At 37.9% G+C, this 26,333-nt stretch overlaps 1 protein-coding gene across 1 annotated transcript in view; it reads right to left on the reverse strand.

Annotated features, from left to right (window-relative positions):
* neo1a (neogenin 1a) overlaps nt 1-26,333 on the reverse strand; it is a 244,433-nt gene that overhangs the window by 96,350 nt on the left and 121,750 nt on the right. The window contains 2 exon segments of the mRNA XM_030128363.1: nt 13,334-13,484; nt 16,612-16,887. Coding sequence (XP_029984223.1) covers nt 13,334-13,484; nt 16,612-16,887 — 427 coding nt within the window.

Here is a 26,333-nt window from a genome sequence, read left to right on the forward strand (position 1 = left end):
CATTGACAGCTTCCTCTTGTACTTAAAAGAACACATGCAGTCCATATCCAACCACCAGGCCATTTCTCATTCTGTTTAGGCAAAGGCAATCTTAGCACTTAGTTCAGCTGCTAAAGTGCTCTGTAGAATGAAGAGTATACAGTTAGAAATGAAAACAAAGTAAACTGGCCTGAGCTGAAAAGGCTGAACCCACCTAGTGTTATTATAGGGAAGCTTTCACTGGTGCATAGAGATGTCACATATTGTGCATTAGCTACAAGTCCTTAGTGGAAAATGCAGGTAAGTGAGACTAATTAAAAGTGCATTATACAGTATGGACTGTATATACACCTACATAGTTGTTCTGAATTTGCACGGTCACGGTCAAAAGACATATAGATAAGAATATCACAGACTTGACTATAAGAAGTGGATGTAGCCACTGAGCTAACACTCTTTAATTAGAAAGACTGTCTTCACATTTTGATTGTGCATTTCTCCATGTCCACCATTGGATTTTAAAGCCAGAAAAGCCCACATTTGGACAAGAAAGAAGTGAGCTGTGAAGAACATCAACCCTTAAAGACCCACAACTTTCACATTTTTTTTTGTCTTTCCCAAGTGATTTATCAACATTTTTATATTATTATCTTGAGCATTTTTCAGTGAAAATCGGGTATTTTCCTATATTTAATTCACTGATCATGTATTGTACTGTATTCTACACCAATTATTTACATGTATTGACAGGATTAGTGGATCAACAGGTAACAAATATTATAGATCAGTAGATGATTTTGGTTGTCACAGGCTGTTTGGGTCCTTAAGGGTTAAATTTTAGTTGATGACTGTCAAACACAAACATAATTTACTGTTTTAATTCCTTTTTATATTCCCAGTTCCCAAATTAATTTCACACCAATTATTCACATGTACTGATAGGAGTGGATCAATAGGTATTAGACATTGTACATCAGTAGATGCTTTGGGTCAGCGGTGGATGTTTGGGTCTTTATGAGTTAAAACTAGTGCTAACTTAGTGAAAAAGTAAACAACCCTACCAACTAGCCAAAATTATGTTACATGCCCATAGCTACCTGCTAAATGGTAAGACATACAGCGTATAACAGTAATGCATGACAGTGTGATGTAGAAATCCTCTAATTAGTAAGATAACTTGAAGATCCATCCATCCATTCTCTTCCGCTTATCCGGGGCCGGGTCGCGGGGGTAACAGTCTAAGCAGGGATGCCCAGACTTCCCTCTCCCCAGACACCTCCTCCAGCTCTTCCGGGGGGATCCCGAGGCGTTCCCAGGCCAGCCGAGAGACATAGTCTCTCCAACGTGTCCTGGGTCTTCCCCGAGGTCTCCTCCCGGTGGGACATGCCCGGAACACCTCCCCAGGGAGGCGTCCAGGAGGCATCCGAAACAGATGCCCGAGCCACCTCAGCTGGCCCCTCTCGACGCGGAGGAGCAGCGGCTCTACTCCGAGCTCCTCCCTGGTGACTGAGCTCCTCACCCTATCCCTAAGGGTGCGCCCAGCCACCCGACGGAGGAAACTCATTTCGACCGCTTGATAACTTGAAGATTACATTGTCAAATTTAAAGTAACATTAGTTTCAGTAGGTAAGGTTTGCTAACAGGCTAGGTATTTTAAGTAATGCTAATCTTCATGAAACTTCTGCGTAGCAAAATCCTCCTGTTACCGTCTTAACACTAACTGCAGTAGAGTTGTGTAGAAGTTCCCAAAATGTCTTACTCAGCAGGTGAGATGTCAACCACGCTCATCAATAAGCAACTATGAGGCGGATGTCACACAGTAGTTCTAAAACTGTATTAATACTGCGGTAGTTTACACAACAACCTCCAGGACACTTGTTAAAGTCAACATAAAGAGAATGAGACCAGCATAACTCCAGAAAAAGAAAATGACTGAGTATTTCTGAAAGAAGTTGAGGGTGTCATTTGGAACCATCAGTAACATTCCATCTTAAGCTATGTCTGCATTGTATTGTGGGTCTTAGAGTTAACTGATTATTAGAGATCGGCAACGCTCTCTCTGTCAAATATATTAACATTAACCCATAAAGACCCAAACGTCCAGCGCCAACCACAAGCATCTACTGATCTAAAATGTTTAATTCCTGTTGATCCAATAATCCTATCAATACATGTCAATAACTGGTGTAAAATACAGTTTGTCATCTTTTCATGGTCATCACATATGACCCATTTGGACGTTCAGACGCTCCGCAGTGAACAAGTAAACACTGTCATCTTTTGCTACTTTCACCAGTAAAATCCATGGAGTTTGATCAATGACAGTCACTGTCAAATGACACTTGATTTATGTTCAGTTAATGATATATTTTATTTTCACCAATTTTTTCCTGATTTGAGCTAATAACCTTTGGATTTACTCTGAGTATGAATGTATGAATGTATGAATGTCTACATGATCAGTAAATGAAACACAGGAAAAGACCTGATTTTCACTGAAAAATGCAAAGGACAATTTTATAATGGATGGTCATAAATCACCTGGGAAAGAAAAAAAATCATTTGGAAGTTGTGGCAAAAATAGTTAGGTCTTTAAGTTAACACTAATTCCAGATACATATTCTCAGTGGCTTGAGAGTCTAGTTTCGACCGGCTCTATATGTAAAGTGTCATGAGATAACTTTTGTTATGATTTGGCGCAATATAATTAAAATTTGATTGATTGATATATCCCAAATGTGCACATAAAACATTACATTACTACACTGCTAAATACTATCGCTATGCATTACAATGAATTTTCTCCCTAATGTGTAACTGGTTGGGAATAGATGTTGAATTCCCTGTAAACACTGCGCACAATCGTGTCTGCTGTTCTGCCATTCTACTTTGAAGGCAGTGGCAGCTACAGAGCCTTTGGAGCCAGGCCTCAGGGAGAAAAGTACACATTTGGTATGTGTGAGTGGCGACTCAGCCTTCCGTAACATAGACTGGTGGCAAGGTCAGTACACCTGGGCGAAGCAAAGCTGCAGATCACTGAAGAACTGAGGATGTGTGTGTGTGAATTGTGTTGATGGAAGAAGCACAGAGCAGCATCACAGAGCAATCAGTGGAGCTGTGACAGCGGTTGGGCATGGGTCAACCCATGTGCAGAACAAGGACAGGCAGCTACAATCACATCTTTCACAACAAAAAAGGGATTCATTATTAATGTATAGAGTTGAAACTGCAAAACTTTTCAGGTTTACCCTCCATTTCCTCTTATTTTTCTCTGTTCAGACTACATTTCTCTTTCGCACCCTGCAATTCTCCTCTCTCTATATCTCCCAATCCCTCCACAACCCATCTGTCTCTTTCTACCATCATTCGCCATGAATGCTAACTATTGTGCTCTTCTAGGTATTGTGGTTCAAAGTGAACACAAATTGAACTTCCCCCCTTTTGACCAGAGCATAATCACAACACTTCCATGAATTTCAATCACGTTCAAGGTGTGAAGAAAAGGCTGGGATTTCATTTTACAGCCGTGGAGGTAAGGGAGTGGATTGAAATGATTTGTCTTGCTTTCAAAACACAGCATCTTGTTTTTAACCAATCTTGTTCAACTAAAAGCAATGATATATGGAGACGAAACAAACAACAGAGAAATCAAATTAAGTAAGGAAAGAAGTGAATAAATCAACACTTAAGAGTTAATGTGAGAACCAACCTGGTGCCATGAGCACAGGCTGGGGCGCCTTCAGTGACTCAGCCGTGAAAATGTTTTTGTTTCCTTGTAATAAAAAGCCACAGTGCCTTCGAGACAGAAACAACACATACCTGACTTTATTTGTTTTTATTTCCTACCAGTATCACCAAGAATAAATGGATCATTTGATTAGTGCCTATTACACAGAAGTCTGCAGCCCACACCTTGCATAAAATATCTTTTAAATGATTCTGGTGGGTGGTGGGTGCCCTGGTGCTCGAAGCCACAGGAGCCATGTGAGCCCCACGGTGGGTCACACCTATATACTTTCACTAAATTATAATGTCTCTGAAGAGAACATACTGCATATCAACATGAGGTTTCATGAAAACCCAAAGTCCTGTGGGTGCTGTTTAATGCTGCATAACTTGATCTCCAGGAAGGCAATCTGCAAAGAAAGCCACATATTTTCCACTAACAATGACACAGTCTGAAGGGAGCCATATTTACTATTTCTACTTCAAAATAGACCTATCAGTCTACGTTCCCACCCTCACCTACGGTCATGAACTTTGGGTCATGACCGAAAGGACAAGATCCCGGATAAAAGCGGTCGAAATGAGCTTCCTCTGTAGGGTGGCTGGGTGTAACCTTAGGGATAGGGTGAGGAGCTCGGTCACCAGGGAGGAGCTCGGAGTAGAGCTGCTGCTCCTCCACATTGAGAGGGGCCAGCTGAGGTGGCTCGGGCATCTGTTTCAGATGCCTCCTGGACGCCTCCCTGGGGAGGTGTTCCGGGCATGTCCAACCGGGAGGAGGCCTCGGGGAAGACCTAGGACACGCTGGAGAGACTATGTCTCTCGGCTGGCCTGGGAACGCCTTGGGGTCCCCCCGGAAGAGCTGGAGGAGGAGTCTGGGAAGAGGGAAGTCTGGGCATCCCTGCTTAGACTGTTACCCCCACAACCCGGCCCTGGATAAAGCGGAAGATAATGGATGGATGGATGGATGGATGGATGGATGGATGGATGGATGGATATCTACAGTTCTGAAGTTGTGCCACAGACACCAGTGTATTATACTGCGGAGATCTGAGCTGAGTTTATTCGCAACCAAGGGCGATGTGTCACTGTGTATGTCTGTGACCACTAGAGGGAGTAGTGAGTCACTGCTGGTCTCCTACAGTGACTAAAACTAACCTTGAGACTGAGTTGAGAATGAGAACTGATAAGAAACCACCTTCAGAGTCAAAGAATGTGACAAAGTGATAAAAAAAAAAAACTATAAGCACTGCCATTGTTATCACAATTTGACAAAGCTCTAAATAAAAAAAAAAAAAAAAAAGAGTTTGATGCAGTAATCACAGTGTTTTTTCTAAACAGATGAGTTGGATTATGAAGCTTACGGAGGTACAATGTCACTATGTTATATTATTATGTTTATTGCTCTTTGTTGACTCAGTTCAGACTAAACTGACAGTTTCGTTCTTGTTTGAATGTTTTTTAACTTTAGTGTAGCAGTTGTCAAGACGAATCATACAGAAAACTGAAGCAATTTATGGTTTTACTGTGGTTCTTTTCCATCTAAAAACAGCTACAATGTAAACTATCAGTTAACAGAGCATGTGAAGATTATAAGACACTGTTATCTTGACCAAGTGTGTTCTGATTCACAACCTTCTCCTGCTGTGGATGTCATTGAATATAGTTGACGTATAACCCTCTGTCACTAGATGATAGATGCTAATAATCTTAAAGTAAAGAGACACAACTGACCATAAACTCAGCTAACGGCAAATGTTATTTTTTATTTCCCTATCCCACAACAGTCATATCCTTGTCTTGAAGAAGTCAGTATGTGTCTGTCACATGCTGGAGACCCAGAAGCACCTGAAAAGGAGAGCTTCTGTGTTTCAATAGTAAAACAAAAACATACTGCTTGTTTTGTTTTCTCAGTGACATGTCAGCGGAAACTCACTTGGCTGCTAATGTCAATCATTTTACCTGTACTGCATACATTTAGCTTCTCATGCAGGATTTTGCGGGTCTGCAGTGCATATGAAAAATGCACGTTAGCAACTTACTACTATATGTATACAGTACATATACAGGGTGGGGAAGCAAAATTTACAATGAACATTTAGTTGTTTTTTCTCAGCAGGCACTACGTCAATTGTTCTGAAACCAAACATATATTGATGTCATAATTATACCTAACACTATTATCCATACCTTTTCAGAAACTTTTGCCCATATGAGTAATCAGGAAAGCAAATGTCAAAGAGTGTGTGATTTGCTGAATGCACTCGTCACACCAAAGGAGATTTCAAAAATAGTTGGAATGTCCATAAAGACTGTTTATAATGGAAAGAAGAGAATGACTATGAGCAAAACTATTACGAGAAAGTCTGGAAGATACTATTAAAGAAGAATGGGAGAAGTTGTCACCTGAATATTTGAGGAACACTTGCACAAGTTTCAGGAAGCGTGTGAAGGCAGTTATTGAGAAAGAAGGAGGACACATAGAATAAAAACATTTTCTATTAAGTCAGTTTTCTTGTGGCAAATAAATTCTCATGACTTTCAATAAACTAACTGGTCATACACTGTATTTCAATCCCTGCCTCAAAATATTGTAAATTTTGCTTCCCCACCCTGTATGTATATATATATGTATACAGTACAATAAAATACAAATCTCCTGGTTAGTGTAGTAAATGTATGAGTCAGCTGATTATACTTGATTATACTGATGTCTCAAATCCACAGCAAAATATTCTAATCATCCTACAATCATTTGTTCCTGCAGGATGAGTTCGTTATGAGACAGACCTTACCCATTAATCTTATTACCAGTTATTTAATAAGGCCAGTGAAGCCAGTGAAAATTTGCATTACCATTAACACTGTGAGGTTGTATTTCTGACAGCTGTGTTTTTATGGCAGTTCTGCATTCCTGCACTGTTGTGAAACCAAAACACAATAAGCAAAATCATCATAATGTCTTGAAACTGTTTTGAGAAACAGAAACCATGAAATAAAAAAATGATGAGTGAATCACTTCATGATGTGGGTGTAACTACACTTAAAAGGTTGTGGAAAACCAAGCAGGTTAAAGTTCTGAGTGTCAATTTGTGACTTGGGTCAAAAATACAGACAATTATGGGTGATTTCATTTGAAGGACTGGATTCAGAAAAACACTGAAGTGGCAGTAGCATTTGCACTACGTAATAAAAAGATAGAAACAATTGTGCTGCCCTTGCACAGAGCAGGAGTCTTCAAGTGAGTGAAATGAATAAAAATCAATGAATCAAATGAATCCAAGGCAAAAACCAAATAACAAAAATAAACCAAAGCGCAAATGCTGGTTTAGCTTGTTAATAGTGGCTGACTAGTTGTCAGAGGGTGGCACTATAGTCTACATTATGCATGGCTATAATAAACAGTAGAAAAAGTAGAGCATTGTGTTGCTGTTGTCCATCATTTTTTCCCTGGATGAGAATGTAGAGTAATTTGATCTTAGTTCAGACTTCCTGTTGTTACTTCCTGTTAAGCCACCTTTTGCATTTTATGGAAATATGTGGGAAGGCAGAAGAATAACAGTTGATCAGTCACGTCAGTCTGATATTTCTGATGCAATACACATGAAAACGGGTCTACAATAGAAATGTAGATTAATATGTAACACTGGCAACATTAGTTGTAATCTTGTAATAGATCTATGACATCCAACTTGGGTTTTTCCTGACTTACACATCTTTATGTGGGCAAAATCAATGTCATATTTGTTGTGGCAGCTGCTTTACTGATAATCATAAGAAAGTCTACAAGCTTTTATTTGTATTTGGTAAAAATAAAAACAGAAAAAATAAATTACAGCGCTATCACGTTGACCTAATTCTACAATTTACAGTTATAAATTCTGTGTTATTAAAAAGCAGAATTTTCCATATAGACCTCCATCTGGATTTCTGTTGAGAGGTGGAGGAGATGACTTCTTAAGGCCCATTTACGCTCAACGTTAAATACTTATACTTTTATGGACGGCCCGTTCTGCCTGTCCTCTGTTCATTACGTCTGTGTTTCTGTCTCTTCTCTGGGAGTTTGCAGATGTGAACCCAAACAGAGGAAATGGAGCAGTACTGCTAAAAACCATGGGGGCAGTGTTAAGAATTGAAGGGAATAATTTACAGAAACGGCGGAACTTTTCGAAAAGCAACTGTGTGAGTAGGTGAAAAACTACAGACATTTTATGACAACTAAGATTCACAATATCAACATTAGTCATTCCTCCTCTGTCATCGCCACATTTCTTCTTATAAAAAAACTGTACTCTTCTTCTCTGTATTTGGTGAATATTTTAATTCAGAGCAGCACCCTCTAGTAGATTAATTGCCAAATGCTCATCCCAGTGCAATGGATGCATAGAAGTGTAAAGGCAGTGACGCTCGACAACATTTGAAACAGACATACCTATTTACATACATAAAGTGAGTATAAATGGGCCTTAATACTACAGTTAATTCGCTGGTTTGTGGGTCAGCACACTCTTAAAATTGGTTCTGAATACAGACTGCCACAAATATTGGTGCAGAAGACATTGTTTGTGTTTTTAAGATTTTTAGACACACTCAGTATTGCCACCATAATTGTCACCACATCAGCCAAGACTAAGACAAGAAGATCAAACTGAAATGATCAGGGTTTGTTTTGGAAAAACAAAGAAAACACTAACTACCACAATTTACCTCATGGCTTTCTGATCTCTCTAAAATAAAAGCTTCCTGCAGACAGAAGTATGTTTATGCTGGGTTATTTTTTTTTCCCCTCTCTCACCCAGAACACAGATGGCTGAATAAGGTGATGCGTGCCTTTGCATACATGTAAGAGGTTTACTGTGCACACCAATAATAGTGCAATTGTTAATACATTTTCCTCAACATACTCTTCTCCTCATACACACGTAAATGAAAAATACACAATCATATTTAAATGAGGGAGAGAAAACAAGGAGGGGAGAAGACGGATAGCCAGGAGGCTTTGGAAGGGGCTTGATTTACATGCTCTGTCAATTCCCTATTGCTAGCCGACATACATAATTCATCCTTTTTATTGACTGTTGGGGAATTCTATTAGGCGATAGAGTGATACTCCCAAGAACAAAAGATGACTGTCCTTTTCATGAGTGTCATCAGGAGCAGTATGTATGAGAAATCCAAAGACCTATTCCTCTGTGCACCTGGGGATTCTATCCATGACACACAGGGCATTTGCAAAGAATGCATTTTCCACATGTTGAGTGAATAGCTTCATATATTCTGTCAACCTTCTGCTGAGATTAATCAGAATAAACGGCAAGCTTGGTGTCCTTGGCAATAGACGTGCTCTAAGCATAAATGAATTTGGAGGCAGGATCAAGACACTAGTGAATAAATAAACAGCATGTTACAATAAGACATGGAGCAATATACTGTATTTTGGGATATAAATCTTTTATTCACAATACTGCATGGGGATCCACTTTGATACTCCCACAAGGGTGCATGAAAATTTGACAGTGTAAGCCCATATTTATTTATTTATTTTTCAAAAAACAAAACAAAAAAACAACCTGTATGTATTTTCTGGAATGGAATTAGAAGTCATTGTTTTGGGGTTTTTAATCTTGGCCTATCAAATATAGATGTGAGGCTAGTGCGGGACTACACACCCAACAGATGTGAGGAATCGGATGCATCCACAGCTCGCTTTATCCCATTTGATGTGGTAATATTGAAGACGACCAATTTATATCAGGGATCGTAACATCAGCTTTACAAGTAACTGGGATGAGGATGTGATAAGTTTAATTGACACATATAAAGCCAACTAAATAATCAATAACTAAAAAATAATTCTAGTCAGATTAATCACTGCATCCTCAGATATTTTATACTCTGAAATTATCCAAACTTGTCAATATTGCAGCAGTGAAGATGGGATTATCTCCAGGCAAATCCTCTGGACTCTCATAAAGATTGATATACAATGTGTTTGACAATAATTTGTCAATATACACATGTTAATTCTTCCGTTCCCTCTGTATACATGACAGAACAATAGACTGATTGTGTTTGTATTTTATTTGTGAATTTTTAATCACATTTACCCACAAACGCTCACTTTCTAATGACCTAAAATGACAGAACGCAGACCACTGCCTAGAGCTATTGCATAGTTTCAGGATTAGTTTAAAGATACATTTTTACTCCACATATATTGTACATTCCTTGTCAGTTCAGTCACATGGATTCCTCCATTTTTTCACACTAATATTCATGTATAACTTGAATGTTATGAAAGGAATGTATGACACCTACTGTGACGCATAAGTCAAAATTATTACCTGACTACAGCAAGGGGCTTAAGAGAAAGAAACAGTATTTTCACACAGAAAATTTCTATTTATCAAAAGCATTGGACAACCACCTGTTGCAAATTTCTCTTTCAACCTCCATCTGTCACTGAAGACATCAAAGAATTCTGTAACAGCTATTAAACACACATGGTTTATGTGACAATATGGACAGGTGATATTAAGGAAACGCCAATGTCTGTCTTCTGATAGGATATGAATAACATACTAATGAGATTCTTCAAAGACTTCCGACAGAAACTTGGAAAAGGAATCTTTTATGTAGTGTATTTTGAAAAAGATGTTTGAAGGGTTCTACCATGGCTTTAAAGTACTTCTGAGGACAAAGTCAACTAGTGGGAGACGTAAAAATTAATGACTAGGGAGATTTTTAGAATTACTACTGTCTACTGTACATGGGTACATGTTGCTCATATGTTAGCCCATATGATCCATGGCTAAGGATAGAACCCTTTCTCTGCTACTGCTATAAGTGGTATGACCAAACTGGAACAGAATCTGAATGAGATAATCCCTTCTGTCAGTGAGCGACCTTGTCTTAAATTGCTATCTTTGACACATCTTCATAAACTTTCATCTTGTGTCTGCAGCTTTAGTGTCACCATTTTCAAGGCCCTGTTTGTGCTGCACTTCGAAAACCAATTAAATGTTCCCTGCCTCTTCCTGGATGCCACACCACAGTTTAATTGACAGCAGCCCCACTATCTCTTATGTGTTGAACAAGAGGGACAGGAGGCTGAGGAAAAAAGGAAGTACCATGGCTATTCTTTTAAATTGTCAATGTCATATTAAAATCAAAAGAACAGTTTCCATAATGTATTCACCACATAATCCATTTCCGTTGTGAAGGCAGGGAGCATGGGGGTCCACTTCAATATCGAGACTTCTGTGGTTGTTGAGCTTGCTAATTACCAATGGAGACATCCCAGGGGGAGGGTATGCACACTGGATGGTGTTTTGTAATTAATACAAGCTTGATTAATAAGAACTCTTTTAGCCAACTCCCATTGGAGGTCAGGGGTACTCGTGGATAATTCCATAGGTGCTTAAGACATTTAACTTAATATGTGGTGCTGTGCTCTGAACTACGATTAAAAAGTTTAATGATATTCAAACTCACACCACACTAGAGCATTGTGGGTAGGGCTGTGATGACCTTTTTTAATTTCCATGAAAGTAGAAATCTCATACTGGACTGGATTTAGATGAATGGGCATCGTTTTGTGACCCCCTCAAAGTTGCAAAGCTATTATTCTCCTGAGTTGGCACTATACTCACTGAGGTTAGGTAAACAAAGTGCACTCGTAATTGGTGAGAATCAAACTTCTCATGTCCAATACAGTTCTCTCAGAGGGGTTTGAGCTGTTGTGCCTGAGCTAATGAGAGCCAGAGGAGTGAGAGCACAGGCGTTGTGACACTCTTTCTTGGCTCTTAATTTGTGCACTTCCCCTCAACTGGCAACCCAGCAGCTTCATCTCTGAGCTGGAGTGGCTCCGTTGGCACACCGCGGTCTCCCCTCGGGCATTCAGGGTAGCACTGGCAGAATAGTATTAACACTTTGGGGAGCAGACTCCACTGTTGAGGTGTTTGCACTTGAAGGCCAGAGGCAGCAGCTCCATGGAGGACACGGTTACTTTTTAAAAGCTACAAATGTGTGCTAGCTGATTGTGAACAGTGAACAGGTTTGTAAAAACTACAGCAGACTTTATGGGAAACAGAGACTGAATTCTGGGTTTCTTTCTGTTTTTTGTTTTTTTTTTTAATTTTTTATGTTACAGTACTTTGGAATAACCATTAGTTGATAGATGATAGAGCCCTTTTATGACATTTATTATCATACATTAACCCCTTAATGCCTGAATTTATATACAAATATATTTTAAAAATGAATTATTTGTGTTTTTGCTTTCAAGTGGAGATTGTTAATTTGACTATAGCACATAAAATAGATAGAATTTGGGTATGATGCAAAGTTGCAACAGGCATAATGGTCAACAGTAATAAGATAGTAATAAAACTGTTGTTTTTTCCATCTCAGGAGATGGAGATGGTTTTATTGATGCCACAAAATTATTTTCAGTGCCCTGAATAGGTATGTATCAAATATGCCTGAGCTGGCATTGGGGGAATACATACACTATCTCAGCTGACTGAATTTTCAACATTTGACATATTTTATGTTTTAGAAGAGTAATAATTGTATCATAAAGATGTTTATCATTACATTGTTTGACATTAATAAGCACTTAGATAAGAGACTGCTTAAGAATATTAATGACACCTAATTAAATTTGTTTTATAGATTGACTGTCTTACCACATTTTAAAAATCTTTTTCTCACCCACCTGGGCAGTGCCTCCTTCAGGCTTGGGTCCCCTACCCAAGGCCTGGGAGCCTGAGGGTTCTACACTGGATCCTAGCTGTTCCTAGGAATGCGCTCTTTTGGACAGAGATTTCTGATGCTGTTCCTGGTATCCACTCAGCTGGGGGTTACTGCCCCGATCACTACTGGTACCACTGTTGCCTTCACAAGGAGTGTTACTACTGTAGCAATCCCAGTGAGTGGGATATACACATATATATATATATATATATATATATATATATATATATATATATATATATATGAAGTTTAACTAACCATACCTTTCATCTTGTTAAATCTTGAGGTTTCATATAACTAAATATGCATTTATTGATGCATTTACTAACAGTTGAGCAGTTATGCTAACTGGAAGCAATCAATCTAAAGAAAGGCATTAGATGTGGCAGCTGCTGGAAGACATTTTTGAGTGTTTATAAGTACTAGGTTAACTATTAATAGGAAAAACACAGTTTATATTTTTCCCAACGAGCAACAAATGCAAATTTGAACAGATAAATTTGATTCAATGAATATGTTTGTAATGATAATATGAGCAATTATACCAAACTATGGGTTACCAAACATTACCAAAAGTGCTCCTTAAAGCCTTGTTTATTTCCAGTGAACATGTTTATGAATTATTACTATGAACATATAAAAACATCAGTTTCCTAAAGTATTCTGATGTATTAAGTGATGAAAAAGTAGCTGTGTGCAGTTATACAGAGAAGTGATGATAGACTGAGATGCATGAGGAGTCAGTGGCTGGTGAATTGTTGTCCAAAGTGCAGTGTAAAGCCACACCTCTGCCTTAATACACACGGTTACTAAAATCTGTCAATCATCATGTCTTTGACCAGTCTGAGGGTAAGTCCAACTGTAAAGCTCCTACCTCTCTTCTAGGAGCTTGTCTCCCATCATCCAGCGGACATGTGGTGCAGGGTAACCGGTGACCACACAGGGCAGCAGCACTGTGGCACCCACCGCCTTAGTCACGGACACAGGCTGCAACAGGAACTCCAGCTTCCTCTCTTCTCCAGTTTCTTGGACGGGAGAAGAAAAAAAAAGTTGAGGGTTAAGGCTAGGGTGAAGGTTAGACTGAGTAACTGAAGCAGAGCAGCCTTCTACTTAACGGGTGTCATCTATCTTAAAAATTTCAAAAGAACTAATGTCTGGAGGGCGGTTGGTCCTGACACCCAAAGCTGGAGTGGTCAGATGAATAATGTCTGCGTTGATGGCTGAGACAGCTGAAATGTACTGAACCCTTTAGGAGTTCAGAGCTCATATATTTCCAGCTGAAACAAACTGCCTGATCATAAAAAAAGAAAAAAAACAAAACAAAAAAACACACACACACAAGAAAAAACAAGATGGCTCCAAGGACTCGCTTTTCATACATTCAATTACAAAGCTTTTTGGGGCAAGGGTTCAAACAAATGTCATCTCATCTTCTGATCCTTTTTCGCTCACTGATTGATGCAGACGCTAAGAAGCGAATGCCTTGGAATTTTTTTGGATTTTTTTCTTAGACCTGCCCCTTGCTCAAATAAACTCATGAGACCATTAACCCTTTCATGTATGTTTTATTATAAAACTGAATGTGATTACCCCACCCCAAAAAGGCTAAAATGTGTCCAATTTAACTAATGACTGAGATACATACATTACAATTGACTGCTTGTAGCTTAAACAGAACTTCAATCATAAATATGTTTTTAACATAGTGTCCAAAAGCCTGTCTCCATCAAACTAACATGCAATTAATTTTGGAAATCTTTGTATAAAATTTACATATAGTGGATAATTAATAATCAATTAGACAATCCAAGAAGTAATTTTGGTTTTGTAGAACTACATCTAGGCCAAAAATGGATAATTAGGAGTATGACAAAAGAAAAACTGCAGAAATAAAAATTCTCATAATGTATAATTATACTGCAAACTTGCAAAAAACCAAGTAGAACTTTAAATAAAGAAATATACATTGAAGACACTTAATTTCTCCCAAAAAACACAAGTGAATTTATTCTAAAGCCGATTCATGAAGACTTTAACCATCAAAGACCCAACAGCATCTGCTAATTTAAAATGTTTAATAACTTTTGATCCACTAATCATATCAATACAGTGAAATGAGATAAAATGCAGTTTCTCAGCTTTTCAACACCATCAGATGTCTTTTTCAGATAGATGGATTTTCAGATGCATCTATAATCTCTGTAGTGAACAAGGAAACCACATTCCTCCATTCTAAAATTGGTTCAACAATAAAACCCATATAGTTTGACAAATGACAGTGGTTGTAGACACTTCTTTTTAGGTAGAATTAATGATATATTTTATTGAAAATGTCATGTTTTCTCTGCTTTGTTATAATCACTATTGAATTTACTCATAGCTTTTATGAACATCTACATGGTCAGTAGGGATGTAATGATTACCGGTATAACGACAAACCATGGTAAAATTCCCGACGGTTAGTATTACTGTTTAAATTCTAATTATCATGATAACCGTGTTTGATTACCACACTTAAAGAGAGAGAGAGAGAGAGAGAGAGAGAGAGAGAGAAAGAGAGAGAGAAACTATCTATGAAAAAGAAACTAAAACAACTCAAACTTGATATGGAAAATGGTCAAACAATGGCCACAAGGTTCCATCTTTAATGCACATTTGTATGTTTGATCTTTATATATTAATATTTGAATGTTTCTGCCAAGAGAGAGTACATTGTGCTTATTATTTTATTTGTTTTTGGGTTTTGTTTTTTTTTTTCCAAAATACAACTTGGTTAAATTATTTGTGTGTATATAAGAACTTTTTGAACATTTTGAGAACATTTCAACAATACTACGACAATAATGGTAACCGTGATATGAAATTTTCATATCGTTACATCCCTAATGGTCAGTAAATAAAAAATTTAAAATACCTGATTTTCACAGCACAAATGCAAAGAATAATATAATATGTAGTGATATAGTGATAAATGACTTGGTAATGGTTAGATGTAGAGAAAAATTCATTTGGAAGTCACCACAAAACAATAGTTCTGGGTCTTTATAGGTTAAAGAGACTACATGAGTACAAATATAAATCTGTAGCTTTAACATCTGGTGACAACAAAAACAAATTTTCTTAAATTTCCTCTCACAGGTTTATGAGATTTCCTTCTGTACACACCAGTCCTTTGACACTCCATGAGACATCCTTAGAGGAGACATAAAGAGATAAAAGCCCTCACTGGGGTCTTGTTGAAGTCTGATTTATGACCTCTAATATCTTCTCTGTGCTGGCGGGAGCCTAGTGCTGAACAACTCAGTAAATAAAACTTCTGGAAGGGGTGAGACGAGACGCTGCCACAGTGGAATTCAGCCCCTCTGAGTTACTACTGCGGTATTGTGGCATCACTGATAACCCCACTGAGATTTCTACCCCTCCTTTAGGCTTCCACTTCTTTACTGTTGACATTTAGGTTGATGTGTTCATGTTACAAGAAAGGAGAAACCCAGAGAGGACACCATGAGCCTCTGTAATCAAATCAAGCACTGAACTATAAATTAATTTCAATTTGCTGTACTAGAGGCTCTACAGTAGTCTTGAAGCACTGCTTAATTGCACAGTAAGGATGTGAAAATGTTTTACTAATAGGTATCTACCTACTGAGGACAAGCAATGATACAAATTATTTCTGTTTAGAGCTGTAACAATTAACTTGAATCGATTAAAAAAATTAAATTACAATTTTCCTGAATCAAAGCCTTTTTGTTGTTTATATCTATAGCTATATTGTATATACACTTTAATACTGTTGTTATTTCTATACAGATGTTTTTTATATATCCTTTTACTTTTATACTTTTTGTGGTTGTTGTTTCAGCTGGTTCTGGAATAAAGCACAAGGTGTTTGCCATTTTCAGACATGTGTTTTGCATTTTTTTTAAAAACTTTTGTTTGCTTATTTCCATAACCATTTCATCGAACTGAAGAAAATAATTAGTAGCTTAATCGACGACAAAAAGAATCGTTAGCTGCTGCTCTAGTTTAGTTTTAGAAACTAATTAAAGTATAAGCCACAGAATGAAATCTCTGCATCAAAATTCATTTTGTAATGTCTAAGAAATATCTACATTTTCAGAGCATAAATTAGATTTTTTTCTTCCTGATTACCTGGTACTATCTGGAGCTGGGCCTCGTCGCTGGACTTCGATGCCCCCACGTTCTCCACCAGGCAGCGAAACAGGCCAGCGTCAGCCTCCGAGGCATTGCTGACCACTAGGGCACCGTTGGGCAGCTGGACCAGTCTGGTGTTGAGTTCCAGTGGCTGACGGTCTTTCTCCCACCGGGTGAAGGGCACTAGGTCTGAGTTCACTTCACAGGACATCACCTGACTGTCCCCTAGATGGGCCGTGGCGGCTGCCGGCTGACTGCTAAACCTCGGCATCCCTGAAAAAGGACACAAAGACACTGTTAAACCAGCTTTTACATCCATTTAGTAACAATGAACTTGTACATGTTGGCATATTTTTGATGAAAGAAGGTATTGGTATCCATCCATTAATCAAAGCTTCCTGTATATTTTACCCGTTCAGTATTTAAAACGACACCTAATTTTTGCAGGTTGTTCCTTTACATCATATATTATTTTATTGAAGGACATCAAAAAGTGCTAAATGACTGTAAAAATGGGGACCATATGCCACAGGCCTTCTTTAGTATGTTTGCTGTGCATCTTTAAAGGTGCCGGAGACTTTTGTGACCAATTTTTCATCTAATCTGTCAAACCTCAGTCATAGCCTAAGTATCCCAAATCTGTAAGTCTTTCTGTGATTATTCACCTGAATCTCTTGCATCACAGTCAACAATTTCTTAGTGCCATCCACCATAAACAAACCATGTGTTTACAAACAGAGCCGGGAAGTAACTCAGGCATCTTCGGAATTTTGTCGCGACATGCATTGTGGGAAATGGAGGCTCGCGCAGCTGCCTGGCAGCGGCAGCACAACCATATGATATTATATGAATGAAACAAACACGACGGAAACAGCTGGAGGAATATGCATAGAGCGAAGGGAGCTCCTGCCGTTTCCACGTCGTGTCTGTAGCAGCTGCTGCTGCCAGGCGGCTGCGCGAGCCTCTGTTTCCCACAATGCGTGTCGCGACAAAATTCCGAAGATGCCCGAGTTACCTCCCGGCTCCGTTTGTAAAGACATGGTTTGTTTATGGTGGATGGCACTAAGAAATTGTTGACTGTGATGCAAGAGATTCAGGTGAGTAATCACAGAAAGACTTACAGATTCGTGATACTGAGGATATGACTGAGGTTTGACAGATTTGATGAAAAATTGGTCACAAAAGTCTCCCGCATCTTTAGGAAGTCTCTGCTGTAAAAAATCCATGTAATGAGGATTCATTCATTCAGTAAGACCACAAACATCTGTGCGCTGTACAGGGAAAAGGCAGTAGTTTCCACAGACAATTACAAGGTTTGCTTTGGAATTTTCAAAAAAAAAAAAAAAAAAAAGTCTGTCCTATGCCATCAACACAATACTTTGATTTTCCCACCATTTATTTTGTTAATATTGAAGCTCATAAGGGGACAAACTATACAGATGCATACTCTGTCATCATTAAAACCAGAACTTTTCAAGCTTGAGACCCCAAGGAGATATTTCAGTGTCTTTTCAGGGCCCAAATGTACAAAAAAATTATGAATTGCATTAGATTTTACATTTTTATTCGCTTTTCCACTGTCAAGTTATTTTTTACATCTTATACATCCTTTTCATCTAACATGTTTTATGTCATTTCTGTCTTGTTACATCCTTTATGTAATTTCCGCCTTGTTTTACCACTGAGGTTTTTCCTCCACATTCCACGAGGCTTTGATGAGTTAAGCATGAAACATGACTTCATGTGTCATATTATTGCAGTATATTTTCCTCTGGCAATTGGAAAAAAATATTTCTGTGACCCATTTGGCAAAGTCACAACAAAACTATCACAACTAATCAAATTTATTACTTTAGAATAAAGAAATAATTTAATAATAATGCGAGTAGCAGGCTGGACTTTTGCACGTGGAAAGTTTTGCAAAAGGTCTGAATAATATGTTTTCAGTTACACTGAGAAAGGCTCCGATCTGAAACTGACAGCTAATATTATAATACAAACAATTTATTTCTATTTAAAACAAGAGTGAAATCATGTTTGCACTCTGTCTGAATGAAAAGCTGGTTGATTAAGGACCTAGTGAAGTTGGATGAAATATCTGTGTTAAATGAGGAGACAATATTTAGCTGAGACTATAATACTGGAGAGTATAACAGCATATTGGAGGTGACATGTTGCCATCCATATTCAGGTTTCTCAGCAGTGAAGCAGGCCAAAAATGTAACCCCCATCCAGCCCAGACCTCTTGAACAAACAAATCTTCAAACACACACACAGGCAACCACACGTACGCAAAGCAGCGCAATCACTTATCTTTGATGGTGGATGTTAATTTGCCATGTGGTGTAGGAGACACACAGCACTAATTAAAAAAGGCTGGATCTAAGGGGTGTTTGCGCAACGCTGTACCCCAACTTTCATCTTGGCAAAATAATTATTTCCTGTGTTTGAAGCCATTGATCTGAAACCAACACTTGCAGGTCCACGAACAAAACAATCATACACACACAATAGCTTCAATTAGAAAGAACTTATAATGTGTAAACTCCAAATAGTGTTCTCGGGTTTTGTTAGTGAGAAAGAGAAGGAAGAGTTGTTTTCAAAAAGTGAGAAGGCCACTCTATCTGGAATGAAAAGAATATCATGCTGTGTTATTATCATGGAGGGCCTCTTGAGTTTTTGGGTTGACTGTGGTTGTCTCCGTGGAGATGTGGTGTGCGTGTGAGTGTGTGTGTGTGTGAGAGACGCAGAAATTAATAAATGATCATTTTAGTGACTAAATAAAGAAGCTGGAGTGAGCGCATGTTGATCTATCTGCGAATAAGCATTTGCCGTGTGCTCTTTGGCAGAAGTGCTGCTCAAAGTCTTGCTGAGTGATGATTCGGTGATGCTGCCCCTCTCACCTCTTCAAATCTCCTGCCAAGAGCGGCTCCAGGGTAAATCACACTCCGAGATAAGGCCCCAAACAGCTACAGACTCCCCTTCAGGCCCGGGCCAATGCACACAGCTTCTCTGACTTCTATCTCAGCACAATAGTTCAACTAATATGGGCTTAGCTGATGCCAGAGCTGATATTTTTATATCGAAGCTGCCAATCACCCCCTGCATAATCACGGCAGGGTAGAAAAATCCTCAACTAAATCATTTAGATTAGAGTCACAGAACCTCCCGGTTGAATCAGATACTACTTCTACAGATTAACAGCTGTAGAGCATGGGGGAAAAAAGTCTGGGTAGCATTTAAGGATTAATCACATATTTCATTTTCAATTAATATTTAGTATCAAGACAAACAATAGATTGAATGTAAAGAATGTTCATAGCGGGTTCCATAGCAAAAATGAATATCTCATATCTTTCCATTTATTTCTATCTGAATAAACTGAAATATTAATTGAAAATATAGGCCTAGAGTGTCAAAAAACATAATATCAAGTCATGCAAGTGTGAACCAAAGCTTACTATTTGATATCTAAATCAGGGTTTTGTGACTAAAATCTTTGTTAAAAAAAATTTGTGCTTTACTTTATTACAATATTTAGAAAATAACTCAAATCATTGTTTTCTGCTTAGGTGTTGTATCTAAGTTGTGTAATGGCATCGAGAATCTTGCGAAATTAACCCTTTCATGTATGGTGTCACCAAACTTTACTTTAAACCAAATTGTTTTGCAATAATTGATCCCAATGAGTCATCTTTGGTCTAGATATAGTACTGTAGAACCAGAATTACTGCATGAATTGTCTAAATAATTATCAATATATATCCACTACAGATACATTTTACATTAAGTTTTCCTGAATCAATCGTATGTTAGTTTTATGAAGAGAGGCTTTTGGACACTACATTAAAAAACACATTTATGACTAAAGTTGTGTTTAAGCTACAAACAGTCGATTGTAAAACATGTACCCCACTCATTCATCCAATCGGACACATTTAAATCTTTTTTGGGAGAAATAATTGCATTCAGTCTAATAATAATTTATGCATGAAAAGGTTAAGGTACTATTCTTAAGAGCACTTTTTATTTTTCTTCCAAATGTCTATGCTTCACAAATCCACTAGGGAGGCATTTCTGTTTCCTGGGGCAGTACATAGTTTGTGCATTGAGAAGTGACACATTCATATACTTTACTTTATTTACAAAAGTGGACACCATGCAGTGGCTGGTGTCTGATATTTAATAAAAGGCCAGTATCTGCCCGACATGTAGCAAACCTGATGTATTTGTCTAACTTTATTTGACAAACGCAGCCATGCAGCTTTTATAACGGCTTCACTATGTAGCGTAATAAACAACAAACACTTGAAGGAATTCCATGCATAGATCAAACAACTGCACTCACTGGATTGAGACAGAATACTTGAGCACATATATTGATGGAGAATGAAACTTAAACTACAGACAGGGTCTCTATGATGGACTGTAAATGACAAATGAAGAGGGTGGAGACGATGGCCACAAGTTAAGGTTTAGGGTCAAATAGCTGAGATACAACCATAACTTTACATCAAGGCTTGAGGAATAGAATAGAATAGAATAGAAAAGAAAAGAAAAGAAAAGAAAAGAAAAGAAAAGAAAAGAAAAGAAAAGAAAAGAAAAAAGTGGTTTCTTTGTTGTTTCAGCTGGTTCTGGAATAAAGGACAAGTTGTTTGTCATTTTCAGACAAGTTTTTTTTCACATTTTTACTTGTACTTTACTTATATTTTTTGCCTGTTCAAATAACCATTGAATTAAATGAAATTTAATCGATAGTTGCAGCTCTACACCTTACATTCCAACTGACCACCTGTGATTTGGATCAGTCAGGATGCATTTTAACTCCAGATATGAACAAGCTCCTTTCTAACTTTGACTGTTGCACTTTGCAGCTCAGCATTTGCTCCCAGCTCTTCATCGACTAATCCTCAGTTCCTCCAACCTCATCACAATCTCAGGCTGACTTCATCAGTTCGACTGTGTTTGTTTGTTTGTAAATGAATGTATGCAGAACTCTAAACTCAGAGCTGTGAGTTAAAATACAGTCACGAACACACGTTGTGTTCTTAATTAACTGGATGTTTCACCTTAAGATCTCCCCATTACAAGTGCATCTCCACATGTGTGTATGTGCACTTCCTGGCCTGTGTATAAGCATATTAGATGTGGGTCAGGACTGGGCACTGGAGAAGGGAAGTGGTGAGTGTCGCAGTTAACACTATCGATTGCAATTAATCACAATTCCCCATTGAAATCGACTGCTCAGGAGCTTCATTTTCCACACCCGTGCTCAGCACCATCTATTGAACCGAAGCGCTGTACCGCCACTATCAACACTTATTACCTGAGTGTGATGAGACCAAATTATTCCAAGGGACCAATAGAGTCTTAGTGGAGAGATTACGAGAATGAAAGAGTTTTATGCTAATGGGGAGCTTTGTTTATTTCTCATAGCACTAATAAAATCAAAATGTCACTCTGCTAATACCGTATTTCCTTGAATAGTGACTGCTGCTTTCATTTCCTCCACCAAGAGGTATTGTGATTGCTTTGCTTTGTGTGTTTGTGTGCGTGCATGCATGTTTGTTTGTTTGTTAGCAAGATAACTCAAAAAGTTATGGACAGATTTTCATGAAATTTTCAGGAAATGTTGATACTGGCACAGGAAGAAATGATTAAATTTTTGGTGGTGATCAGGGGTGGGGGGGCCACGGGGGCCCACTGATCTGCCTTGTCGGAGGTCTGCACTCTCTGAGTGCTTTTCTTGTTTTTTTTGTTTTTTTTTTCCTCAGTGTGTGTTCTCACCTGTGATAACGACAGGATCAACACAAAGTTGTATGTTAGTTCAAGGATGTAACAATTTGAAAATTTCATATCACGGTTATTGTGACGAAAATTATCACGGTTATCATTACTATCGCGGTATTGTTGAAACTGTGCTCAAAATGTTCAAAAAGTACTGATACACACACTACATAAAGAAATGTTTACTATAGCCATGTTGGGTATCTTTTTTTTTTTAAGCATCTGTCTATTATTTTTTCACTTTAACCTACTATATCAACAGAAAAGGCCAGAAAACACAAAAAAATATCTAAAATCCGATTTGAAAAATGTATGTAATTTATTGCATAAATAACACAAAGATGCTTAACAAACCTTTTCAAATTCTTTAAAAGTGAATGTGGTTCCAAATATTCAGCATATAAAATCAAAATGTTAATAAATTATACTCAAACATTTGACATAAAAGCAGATCTTTACATGGGTTTTTTTTCCCTTAAAAGTGTGGTAATCAAACACTGTTATCATGATGATTAGAATTTAAACGGTAATACTAACTGTTGGCAATTTTACCGTGGTTTATCGTTATACCGGTAATCGTTACATCCCTAGTTAGTTCCATCTTAAGTTGAAGAGTGCAGTACACATATTGTTTGTAAATGTCATTTGACTTGCTTGATGGTTATATCTATAGATTTTTTTTTAAATCTAAATATACATTTTTATACTGTTGTTATTTCTATGTAGATATTTTGTATATATCCTTTTACTTTTAGACTTTTTGTGGTTGCTGTTTCAGCTAGTTCTGGAATAAAGGACAAGTTGTTTGTCATTTTCAGGTATGTCTGTTTCACATTTTTACTATTTTTTTTACCTGTTCAAATAATCGTTTAATTGAATTGAAGAAAATAATTGATAGATTAATCAATAGCTGTAGCTAATTTTAATAGCCAAAAAAAAAATACTGATCATCAGTACTGGATCATTCCACTGAGGACTGGCATGATGTTCTTATACCCAGCCCTGAACAAGAACAAAATGCTACTTTTATTAAACCCAAGTGGTAGAAACGTGCCTGTAGTTGTCGGTGTCGACCACACACCCGGCCATTATCACATTCCAGCTTTTACTTGAAGAACAACAGTGTTACTGTATCTCACATTCTTAGAAAATAAAGTGGTTAACCCAGGAGTGGCACAGAATCCTTCTTTTGTGAAGTAGTTAGTTAGATTAACCAGGCCTTACATCATCTGCATAGCTTTGCCAGTGGAGCTTACAATCATATGGATGCTAATGAATGAATATGTCCATCATTCAAGGGAGATTAGTAGAAAAGAATGGAGCTGCAGAGAGCTCCGAAACAGGCATGACGACTGTCTACCTCGCCTCAGAGCAAAACCCAGCGTAGCCATGGATGCACATACACAGACATATAGTAAAAGGCACAGAGTCTGACTCAGGCTCCTACTAGTCTTAATTAAAATCAGGTATAGAATGACAATGAGCAGCTTAATAGAATATGCAGGAAGCTTTAAGGAGCTCCCTCTAGATTCAGCTGATTTAGAAACTGACATCAGAACAGCAGGCTCTCTCCGTGGATCACAAAAATATAACTGTGCTACGTTACATATTTTCAAATAGTGTCAGTTTCAGTAATAAAGAGGGAAAAAAAGTATTTAGAGAGATGCACTGGGCCTCTGTGGAGCTGTGACAAAGTGCTGAGTAACATGAAATATCCTCCTTCAGAGTGAAATGGGGAAAATAAATAGCAAAAGTATGCCTGTAGGGAAGTACAGTACTGTAGTGTCTTGAACTCACTGATAGGATACATCCAGCTCTAATCATTCACTTTTCATTTTGCATATTTTCCAGCATACTATCTTTTAACTAATTAATAAAACATATGCTAATACAACATTTGGTATTATATGCATTTACACATCTCTTAGCTCTGGCTTGAAAATGATCAGAAACATCATAATCAAGTCACTTTACAACATAATAGGCTGAATAAATCCAAACCCATCCATATTCCCCCTGTAGTGACAGACAGAATGGATGCTGCTTAGGGAATTCCACATATGATCATCTTTCAAATGCATCCAACAAACTGATGAAAAGGGTCAGTTTCTACAGTTCCCAGAGCCAGGAAAGACAAATGCTTGAAGACTGTCCCAAATAGTAGTTTTACTTTATTTGCATTGTGTATAGCATGTATGTCGCATTTGATTTAACAATTTGGCTGTAAAACACACACAAACTGAAATAAACCTAGAGTAAATGATTGGTTAGCACTGTCAAAAGACTGGTTTTATGCTATGAATCAAACACAATGCAACAGTTTTCTATCTTTGATGACTTACATCAAAACACTTACTCAGTTCTAAGCCAATTTATGTCCTTTACACTAAGCTGTAATGTGCAAAATTAGACAAAATTACAGAGAGAAATGGGAGGAAGTACTCATAAAGTAGAATTTGTACTGCGAGATCATTGGGTAAGTGTTTTTCTGATGTAATGAAATGTCTTATAGTGCAGATAGTTCCATCACTTCTACATTGGTCCTTCACAGCAGCAAAATCAGTGAAACCAACAGCAAATGTTGTGGTTCTAGTGTGGTACATTAACTATGCAGTATGCAACAACACAGAGTGCAGTGTCATAAGACCCTTTTCCACTGCAGGAGCTTTTAGTATTACAGGAAACTTTGGAAAACCCCGGTGCGCTTCCACCTAAATTACCAGGGTAAAAATCTTTCCCTCACCTCCAAACTTTCCCTGAAGAAGCTCCTGGTAGGGAGGTAGTACTTTTCAGATTACCTGGAATTCTTGAGGGGTGGGGCTATGTGCTGGAGAACGTTGATTGGTGGATTACACCTGCAGCGTTCAGCACTCCGTTGACCCGCCATTAAGCCACTGTGCAGCAGCAAACTGTTTTATTTCATTTCCACAAGCTTCGTCTTTTGATAATTCTGAAAATGGCCTGAAAGAGAAGCTACGACAAGTGGACAGACAAGGAGGTCCAGGCTGTTTTGAACGTATTTCCAGAGGAAGAAATTCAGATGGACTTTGAATCAACAACACGAAATGATCGAGTTTATGTAAAATTAGCCAACAAGCTGGTGGAGCTAAATGTAAGACACATGCCTAAACAAATATGAGAAAACCTGAAGAAACTTAAGCAGGATTATAAGAAACTAAAGGACCACAACGGTCTTTGAGAGGATGCGCACAACGCAAGACGGCAAGAGAGGGAGTTCCAGACTGGCCTTCTGGCTTGTCCAGACACTTGTCCAGAAGCCCTAACCTTTCACAGATGTATATCTCCTTTTTAATCTTAAGGCACCTTGTTTTTTGCACCTTTTGTTTTGTGTGTCAATTTTTAATAAAAATAAATAAATTCTAACATAATATTGTGTCTTCATTTACAAGGCATCAAAATATAAGTAGGGTATAAGTTCTTTTTTAAATAATATGCAAGCAGAAGTACATGCCAGCATTTGAGTAAATCTGTATGACTTTAGAACTTCACATAAAATGGATTCCAGATGGATTAAGTGATTCAACAACCAACAAAACGTTAAACCAAAACCCCCCACTTAAAATACTGTGTAATTTTATGGTGCTAGAGCTTAACTTTTGAAAGTACACGAACTGTACTTGATACATGTTCAGCTAAAACACGTTTGAATACTGCAGCTGTAACAAGTTTATGGTGCTGAAACTTACCTGATGATTTAATTTTTTCCCCCAGCATGTGTATATCGTTAACGAATTCAGTAACCATGAAAGAATCACTTTTAAGATGTCAATTTCTATTTTCAAAAAGGGGTCAAAACAAACACGCGAACAAGTATTTAGAGTAAATTTACAAAAATCATAACCCAAGGTACTCAAGACGTTACACCACTCACGGTCAATCTCCTCAACAGCTTGTAAAATCCATTTTCTATT

The sequence above is a fragment of the Sphaeramia orbicularis genome, chromosome 3 (assembly GCF_902148855.1).
Source record: "Sphaeramia orbicularis chromosome 3, fSphaOr1.1, whole genome shotgun sequence".
NCBI classification, from domain to species: domain Eukaryota; kingdom Metazoa; phylum Chordata; class Actinopteri; order Kurtiformes; family Apogonidae; genus Sphaeramia; species Sphaeramia orbicularis.